The 9,609-nt window shown below is 41.5% G+C and overlaps 1 protein-coding gene across 2 annotated transcripts in view; it reads left to right on the top strand.

The window, feature by feature from the left end:
• The first annotated feature begins 2,551 nt into the window (after positions 1-2,551).
• anos1b (anosmin 1b) overlaps positions 2,552-9,609 on the top strand; it is a 41,605-nt gene continuing 34,547 nt past the window's right edge. The window contains exon 1 of one of the 2 annotated variants that reach the window (XM_020098312.2): positions 2,552-2,916. In XM_020098312.2, the coding sequence (XP_019953871.2) occupies positions 2,737-2,916 (180 nt within the window). In that variant the 5' untranslated portion in view covers positions 2,552-2,736. The remainder of the gene's footprint in view (positions 2,917-9,609) is intronic. The other variant, XM_069521678.1, reaches the window with a different exon arrangement.

Here is a 9,609-nt window from a genome sequence, read left to right as displayed (position 1 = left end):
TCTTGGACATGAATGATAACAACATGTTGGGATCCTGACAGAATCAGTCAAATACTGTGGGATTCAAATGATGAGACTGTTTGGATTAGACCAGTGACATGTTAAATACACAAAGATTAGGTTTGAAAATTAGAAACAGCTTTTCTGTTTGGTAGTTCATAGAGACACTTTAATTTCTGCTGGGTTTAGTTGTGTTTATGTGGTAAAGGTCCAGGAGTCACATCTCAAACAGACCAGTTTATAAGATTACATCATCAGAGGGCTGCATGAAGCAGTGTCGCTTCCCTTATTAGGATGATTCATGAAACTCTATCTACTCTGTAACCATTAAATAAAAGGCAATTGGACAAATGGAAATCTGCCAGGGATGCACGTCTAGTGGAGAAATACAACATCCCTTCACTTCAAATTATGGTTTTGGTCTTAAACAGACACATTTAACAATTTACACGTCATAATACATCGTGAAAAGCCTCTACAGCTCACCATCTAAAGCTCAGGATCATTTCTGTCTTGTCTGCCTTTGTTCTGGCATCTGTTTAACCATCCTCAACACACATGCATCAAATTCATTTGAATTTACAAACTCAGCTGTGATTCTGATTCTTTTGTCAAAAGCCCAGATTTTGGATTTGGATTAAATGTTTCAGTCATTTTGTAATTTAATGTAAAAGTGCTTTATATTCACTGATTCATGTCTTTCTTTGTCACACATGATGTGAATAAAGTAAATACCTTTGGGTTTTGAACTGACAGTCAAATAAATCAAGCAATGAAGTCAGGTGTCTTGAATATCATAACGCTATGTCGTTGTTGATTGTTGCTAAATGCCCTCAACATCAAGTGAAACAATATCCTGGATTTAATGAGTTATTTTCTGACTCAAACCGCATCCTTCCACCAAGTTTAGTGGTAATCTGTCCTGTAGTTTTTGTGTAATCTTACTTACAAACAAACAAACCAACCAACCAACAAAACATAACTTCTTGGCGGAGGCTATAATCTTTTATTTCCAGGTGTTGTAGATGTTGTAGAATTGAGAGTTAACGATCCATAAAGGTCAGGAATGAGGTCTATATGTATAGTCTGGTATATATTTCATATGCAGATGGAGTGAAAAGCCTGGTTTTCTCCACAGGGCCAACAACAGCCCTGCCAGTTCTTACTAAATATTTATACAACTCTGTCTCCCCCCCCAATCAAAAGCTAGGTGATTCTCTCTGCTCGTTGCTGCCAGCAGAGATGACTCCTCTTCTGAGCTGCAGTTTCATATAAACAAATAACGCTCTCGACCCTGTGTCCTAAACATCTCCACTTGGCCCTGGTTCTTGAAAGCCCCACTTGGCTCCACACTCGCTGTTGAAAACTGGTGACTAACACACTGACTGGCTGCGTGACAGACACTTACCTCAACACATTCTTCAGCCCTCTTACCCACTAATAACTGCATTTTATTAGTCAGCTCTAATAATTTACTCAGCTCAATTCTTTTTATAATAACTCCCAGACTATAATGGACGTTTGTTTTTCAGGGGAGCAATGGTAAAGTGTTAATAGGCCTGAAACAATCGTCATGTAAACCATGAGGACTTCTATTGTTTCACTGATTCTGTTTCTGATAGTTACTATTTCCCAGTACTCAGTTACATAGCAGGTGTTATGAAGATGTTGCAATAATGATGAAGATATCGATTTAAACATATGATCTGTATAAGTGATGCAAAGAAAATAGATGATCATCATAGATGATGAAGATGATGATGACAAACATGATGAAGATGATGGTGATAGGGATAAGGATGAATAAGATGAAATGACAACACAATGATACTGACGATGTTGATGATGATGAAGATGAAGAAGATAAAGATAATACAGATTACAGACATGATGATGGTGATGATGATGATTAAAATAACAAACATGTTGATGAAGATCATGATCGTGATAGTGATGAAGAATAATCACTTGGTGATTATGATGTTGATGATGATGAAGATGATAATGTAAATCATGAAGATGATGATGGTAATTAGGTTGATGATGATAAATGACAAACATGTTGATGAAGATGAAGATCATGATAGTGATGAAGAAGAATCACCTGCTGATTATGATGGTGATGATAATTAAGTTGATGAAGATGATGACAAACATGTTGATGATAATGATGATGATTAAGAGGATGATGATGTTGAAGAAGTGATGATGACGACAAACATGATGATGAAGATGATAAAGATGATTGTGATGATAATGATGATAGTGATGTTGATGAAGACATGATGATGACAAACATGTTGATGATGAAGATGATTGTGATGATAATGATGTTGAAGAAGTGATGATGATGACAAACATGATGATGAAGATGATAAAGATGATTGTGATGATAATGATGATATTGATGATGAAGATGATTGTGATGATGATAATAATGATAGTGATGCTGATGAAGATGATGATGACAGTAATGATGATGATGAAGATGACCAGGACAACAAGGATGAAGAGCTCTACAACTCGGCGTGGCCGCACGTGCACCGGCGGTGGGAGTGTCCGCGAGGAGGGGAGAGCTGCAGCTAGCGCTGCTGCAGCTCGCGCTCACTGTGATGTTTTCATAGAGTCGCTCGCGGGACGTTGACGAGCACGAGGAACTCGAGTCCGCCGTTTACTCTGACTTGAATTATTTCCCTCGTTATCCCGCGTCGCTCGCTTCGCTCGCCCTCTGCCGTCATGTCAGCCCGAGTGGCCGGGCTGCTGCTGCTGCTGTGCGCGGTGCTGACGGTGAGTCGCGGCCGCAGGAGTTCACCGGAGCTGGAGGACGTTCAGGAGAAGATCCACAGCGCGAGATGCTCGTCCAGGTGTCTCACCCTGCACATGACCCAGCTCACTGCCGCCTTCAGACACCTCCAGGTACTCACCCCTCACCCACCCTCCGTCAGCAGGACCACCACTGTGAACTAGACACATCACACATCACCGACTGTAAGAGAGACAGTCACAGGCTGTTTACTTTTAGTTTGAAATTCACTCACATGGATTTAACATCTGTTGTGACCCTGAAAGTTTCTTCTGCAGTTTGAAACATCCACGTTTAAAGGTTCAGTGTGTAGAATGTAGTGACATCTTGTGGTGAAGTTGCACGTTGGAGCTGGTTACACCTCAGTCACCTCATCCTCCTGTTCCAGACGTAAACCTGTGGGAACCGTCAGCTGACCTTAAAAACTGAAAAGGTGTTTAGTTTAGTAACGTGGACCTGTTCCCCATGTTAATATAAAGTATTTAAATATAAAGGATCAATTCTAGGCTAAAGAAAACAACAATTTATACAATTTAGATGAAAACATCACTAGTATTAATTTATATATTTAGTCTCTACAGATCTCTTTCACCTCAATACTTACATATCTGTAAAAGGTGCTGTGTTTTACAGGCCATTTGTAATCACTGCCAAGATCTTGATCCATATGAGCAATTTTCTTTGTGGCACTAAACAATACTCAATAAAATGTGATTATTCCAACTAATATATTTGCTTGTTGCATCATCACCACATGAATATTGGCGGATTAAACAAACAGAAGTGGGGGATGAGGAGCACCTTGAATCAATCTATAGTCCAGTGAGTGAATGCAGCAGAGGGACTGGAGTGGAAGGACTTTCTCACAGTGCACAAACACAACGATCGCACATCTGCGTTTGCACGTTCAGCCGCACGAGCACAACTGGCTGAATCTGCACTCAATTATACACGTAAACACAGGCATTATCACCGAGATTAAAGTTAAATGGCATCATTAAACTTGATTAAAACAAAAAAAAAAGATTTGCTATTTCTCTTTGTTGTGATTGGATTAAAAGCCACAGGCACCAGACACAGTCACACCTCCACCCTCTGTAGTTGTGTGACTGTCAGGGACTGCGTGGCCAGCTGGAGAAATACAGTACAAGTCCCTATACATGTGTGGATTTCAATAAAATAGTTTAATAAACCTTACCATGCTTCCCCTGTTTAATGCAAAAATTGGGTTTTACATAAAGACCGCAGGAAACAATGGCCACTCAATGTCATGTTGAGTTGAGTGAGATCAGCTCAGAGATGTTGTTTTGCACAGTGGGAATGCACAGTAGAGCATTTACTGCCTCAAATTATTAATCTGGAAACTTTGTGATCTAGACCTAAACACTGTGTTGTTTCCAATGTGGTTTTCATCAGGATGTTTTTGGACAGATGTTTTGATGTTGCTCACCCTGAAGTCGCCCTGGGTCAGTAGTGCTCAGCGCTCAGTCGGCCAATACAGGCGGAGAAATGTTTGCTGGTTTCTAATAGTTGGCGAAAATGGCTCATCTTGCCGAAATCGCTGGCCAACGTACCGCGGCCTTTGTAGTGAGGAATGCGAGATTAACAGGGACGTTAGGACGTTACCAAGTTCGAAAAAGCCACTTATTTTAACGGCTTCAACATGTGCACGCAGTGTAGTGGGTGGGAAAGTCATTAACCGCAGAGTTCAGCCCCAATGGCTCTGAGGTGTGTAGAAGAAAGTTTGTGTCTGCGTGAGTGCGTGTGTGCGTGGGTTTGCACATGTTCACGTATAAAACAAAAGGTTTGGTCTGGTCCTCGTCCATCCAGAATGGACTCCTGTCACCTGTGCGTTGGGTAATGAGGGTGGCCCCTGGATGACTCTCTTAGCACTGAACTGTGTGTGTGTGTGTGTGTCTGTGTGTGTCTGTGTGTGTCTGTGTTTGCAGGTGTGAGAAATGGAACATTTGCTTTAAACTTTATGAGTTCAGTGGACTGCAGTAGTCAGTCAGATGTTGAGCGTCAAACAGCAGCGATGGGAATGAAAACTTCAGACTGGGAGGTAGCAAACAGGCCGGACATGAATCTTCTACTCAGGTTTCACATTGAGAAGTTAAAACGTTTTGTGATATTACTCCTGTGTAAACCTTCTGTCATACTGCTGGCACTAATTGACATCCACGGTATGTTTACACTCGCAGGATTCTCTGGCTCTGCCGTGCGCTGATCTCTTCAAACCGACAAGCTTACTGCACCTTTGGGGAAAATATCTCAATATCCAGAAAGGGGGGAAAACAGTTCATCCCACTCTGGTGTATAGAACAGCTAATTATCCATCTCATGTTTACTCTTCTGCTCCTTCCTGAGATTAACTTTACAATCGACGTTTGCTTTTTGTTTTGATAATTCCAGTTAGTCTCCAACATATAAATTCGACTTGTTTCCGAAAGGTTTCGAAGCTGTGGACATTTTGAAACAAAGCAGAATAAAAGACATTTTCAGCCGCAGCTACAGAGTAGGTTTGTAGAAGAATTCCTCTAGAAACGAATTCTCAAATTGGGTCATGCTGAGTCAAATCATCACACTTTTGGGCGGAACTGTTACAGATAATTAAGTTAGTTAATGAAATCATAGTTAATGAAATTTGATGTGCTGATTTGTTCATATAAGTAACCTATGGAACTGGAATTTCATGTGTCTGGGATCCTGATGAAGGGAGATCATGGGATAACAAAGTTTGAACTTTTTGTGACTGTGACTGGTCATTTCTCCTTTAACATAGGTCACAGAGAAATAGTTCGTATATCATTTTAAAGCTCTATCGCAGCTCCATGTTATATATACAGTATATTTATATCCTCAATATGAAAAACAACAGCATCATGAGTTATGATTGCTGATTTGAATTGGAATGATCTAATTTACTCACTCTAATAGGTTGCGATTACTTAATAGAACAGATTTGTTTTGCAGTCAAAATTAATATTCAGTCAAACAAATAATCAGCAAGTTGATTGATCAATAATTAAATAAATGTCAATATACAAAAATTGTATAACATTGTATTGTATAACAGAATAAAATGAACAAGATAATTAAGAGGCAATATTTAAGGCTATAGAAAATTTTGATGTACATTTTGTACTATTTTGACACATCAAGCAAATAATTGATTCATTGATTATTCAATTATTATTAAAATAATCATTAGACACAATTCTAGCTGTAACATGTATGAGGAAACACTGACTTCATCACTGATCAGCAGGACAGTGACAGTGTGGATGAATCAGAAATACATTTTAGGACATAACGTAAAACTGTGTTGTACCAAAGTAAAAACAGATCCTCTAAACTTTTTGAGCAAACAAGGAAACAAGTTCCCCCGCGGCCACATCCTGGGAAACAGCATCACTCCCTGAACCTATTATAGGACAGAGAGTGTAGAGGGAGCCTGGAGAGATTGATGGGTGTGAAGAGACTGAGCGTTAGAGCATTCACTCATTTAAAGAACAGAACGTTTGAAACAAAGAAATAAAACCTTTTTGATAACAGCTCCAGTAACTATAACATCAGTGAGGACAAATAAAGCTTTACTCATCCTGCTCTGTCACCACACTCAGACACAAACACACACATTACTTCCTCTGGCTTCATGTGGGTGAACCCTGTGTTTTTGTCTCTCTCTCTCTCTGTGTGTGTGTGTGGCTAGTGTGTAGCCACTAGAATGTGAGTCACCAGTTTTCTATTTACACCTCTCTTTCTGCTGCGTCTCTGGGTTTTCCACTACTTTCCCTTGTATGGTGTAATAGCGTAATTATAGCTTGTTGAGTGTGTGTGTGTGTGTGTGTGTGTGTGTGAGTGTGTGTGTGTGCACATGAGTATATATATGTTGGTATGTTGTCATATCCCCAAATTCCTCTTTGTTGTAAACTCCTAAAAATACGGGAAAAACTCCCTGCTCGCCTGCAGAGCTGGATCTTTTAGCACGTACGTAGTAGATCAGATTAGACTGCGTGTCTTAAACACTCACAGGTCTGTGGTGCTGATGAGCGGATGGTTAGCGGTTCCAGCCAGGGCCGAGTGCCAGTGCGATGCTGAATGAGCCGCCTGTGCATTTGTGTTTATGTGTGTGTGTGTGTGTGTGTGTCGGTGCGTGCATGCATGTGTGTCCCAGCTGCTCTGCGGTAGGTAACTCTAATCAGCCCAGAGGTCGGTCAGCCAACTAGTCACGCTCTGAAAAATGCCAGAGACAATGGTCAGATCAGGTTGCACAGAGACAGACGGGTAGATAAAGGCAGGTAGACAGACGTGGTCAAGCACAAAGACCGGCAAAGAGCTAGAGAGGACGGATCAGCGGGCAGGTGGACACACAGACAGGTGTGATGGACAAACATGAAGACAGACAAACTGATACGCTGGGTAAAAAAATGGGTAAGCAGAGAGACAGGCTGAGGGGCCGGTGATGGCAGGAGACAAAGGCCTGCTTGATTCATGTCAGCGATAAAGCTTCTGTCTCTCTCTGGAGCTTGGTGACCGCCCTGTCATTTGATCGGTGCAACCAGGGCTGGATGGTGATAAACTTGTGGCGGCGCAGGAGGAGCGATTCTCACGTGAAACCAGGACAAGAAATTCCAAGACAGTAAATCACAGCGAGGAATGGCACAGCCATTGAGCGGCATGCCTTTATTCTTTCAGACAGAGAGCCTGTTTCACCACATCAAAAAGTGTGACGCCATATTATATCTGATACCTCGGCAATTAAATCTGTTCTTCTTCTTACTTCTGACTCTTTTCTTGCAAAGACTTTTTCTGGACCAGTTTCTCGTGTGCTCAACAAGCGAGTATCCCTCCCTGGGTGGAGGAGGACAGCAACATGACACATTTAACCTTTTTAGATGAAATAAATCTGCAACTAATGATAAAAGAGATCATTGTTCCCTCTGTAGATTTCAACAAATCAATGGAGGATCACATTTTACATCTGACATTTGAATAAATTGGAAATGAGCATAACTTTAATGACCAAACCAGCTAACAAAGCTTGGATTGTTGATTTGCTTGCTTAGAAATTTAATCCTGTGTCTGCTAAGATCAATTACATTGACACATCACTGATGGGGGCTGAACATTTTATACACACAGCAGCTGAAGGGGAGCATTTTAGTTAATGTTACTGGAAAACCTCTGCATGCATATTTACAACACGCAGATAACACGAGTAATATCAAGCAAAAACAGTCAAAACAATGAAAATTCAACAAAAAGGACAAAAGAGGGAAATTCAGTGTTGACGTGTCGACTCTCCCCTTTGATTTGTGAATAATTGAGGGTATTTTCTCCACTGGAGTTCCATCATCATTGTTGTTGGGAGGGAACCGAAAGAGAAAAAGACAAACAGCAATGTAATTGTCGTCGGATGAGGCAAATTTCAGGACCGTATAACAACCACTTTGTTGTGACGCTTGTTGTTTACAGGATGTGGAGCACCACAAACACTAACGTTGACACACGTGCACGAAACACACACACACACGTAGAGTAATGAGGGGCTTGTTTCGGGAATGCTCTGACCTCAACATGGGCTTTTTGGGAAGAACTTTATATTTTGTCGAGTAGAAGTTAGTCATGATACCTTCACGGTGCACAGTCACACAGACGACACGTCAACACACAACACACCGTGGATGAGTTTGCTCCTGGTCATCTGGGTGTGATTAGCAGAGTTAATGCCTCGTGTTAAATAGACTTTCTACTGCACCTCACCGCAGACACTGACCACAACACACACACATAATGTAGACACACAATCTGTCCCACTCTCTCTCTCTCTCTCTCACACACACACTTTTTATCGCTGCATCTGGCAGAAGTGTGATTTATATCTCTCTCTCTTTCAAACACTAAAGTGTGTGTGCAGCTGTGTGCGTGCATGATGAATGTGCACGTGTGTGTTTTTGTGCTGCCGCGTCCAGCGATATCAGAATGTTATTCTTTTAACAGGGACTAGTGTGGACCCAGCAGCCGTCAGAACCATGTGGAAGTCCTTTAGTGCAAGTGTTTCTTCCTCCGCGGGTCAGTTGGTTTCTGACGGGTCTCTGGTGTTTCAGCCTCAGACAAATTTCTCTCCTGGATCCCAGAATATGAAGAAAAAAAAAGGTTTTAAGACTCAGTCGTGGAAATCCATCATTAAAAAAGAAATGAGATTCCTGCATGGTTCTGTCGTACAAGTCATTCATCATGAAGTGGGTTTAAGGAAAAAAAATTACTTTTGATATTTGTCATGTACGGTAAAGTCCCATTTAATAAAATAATAAAGATTCAACTTCAGCTAGACGACAGACAGCAGTCACAGGAATTTATTCCATCCTGTTTCACAACTAGTATCCACCGCTCCTTGCCAGTCTCCTCCTCGCTCGTAAGAACTAATATTTATTTCCAGCTTTCACCTTTTGTCTGTCTCCCTCTGCTCTTTTCAACTTCCTCCCTCCCTCCCGTTTTCCTCTCGGTCTCCCACATCCAACTTCTTTTCTCTTCTTCTAGTCACCTTCATCCAGTCCTCCCTTTCTTTGCCTGACTCTTTCAACATGTGCAGCTGTTTTGCCGCAGTCAGCCTCGCTCGCATACTCCGGGACCCTACGAAACCCCACTTTGACCACCGTTTAATAGCCATACGGCACACAGACCCATCCAAACTGCCTTGATTGGCTCTGACAGCAAATATGTCCCATGAAATTGACTTGGGATGAGTGTGCATACGTACATCTGTGTAGTGTGTTGCAGAGGAGTGACGGAGAGCTGAGGGG

The sequence above is a fragment of the Paralichthys olivaceus genome, chromosome 3 (genome assembly GCF_024713975.1).
Source record: "Paralichthys olivaceus isolate ysfri-2021 chromosome 3, ASM2471397v2, whole genome shotgun sequence".
Lineage (NCBI taxonomy): Eukaryota > Metazoa > Chordata > Actinopteri > Pleuronectiformes > Paralichthyidae > Paralichthys > Paralichthys olivaceus.
This window is presented reverse-complemented; position numbering and strand designations above follow the sequence as displayed.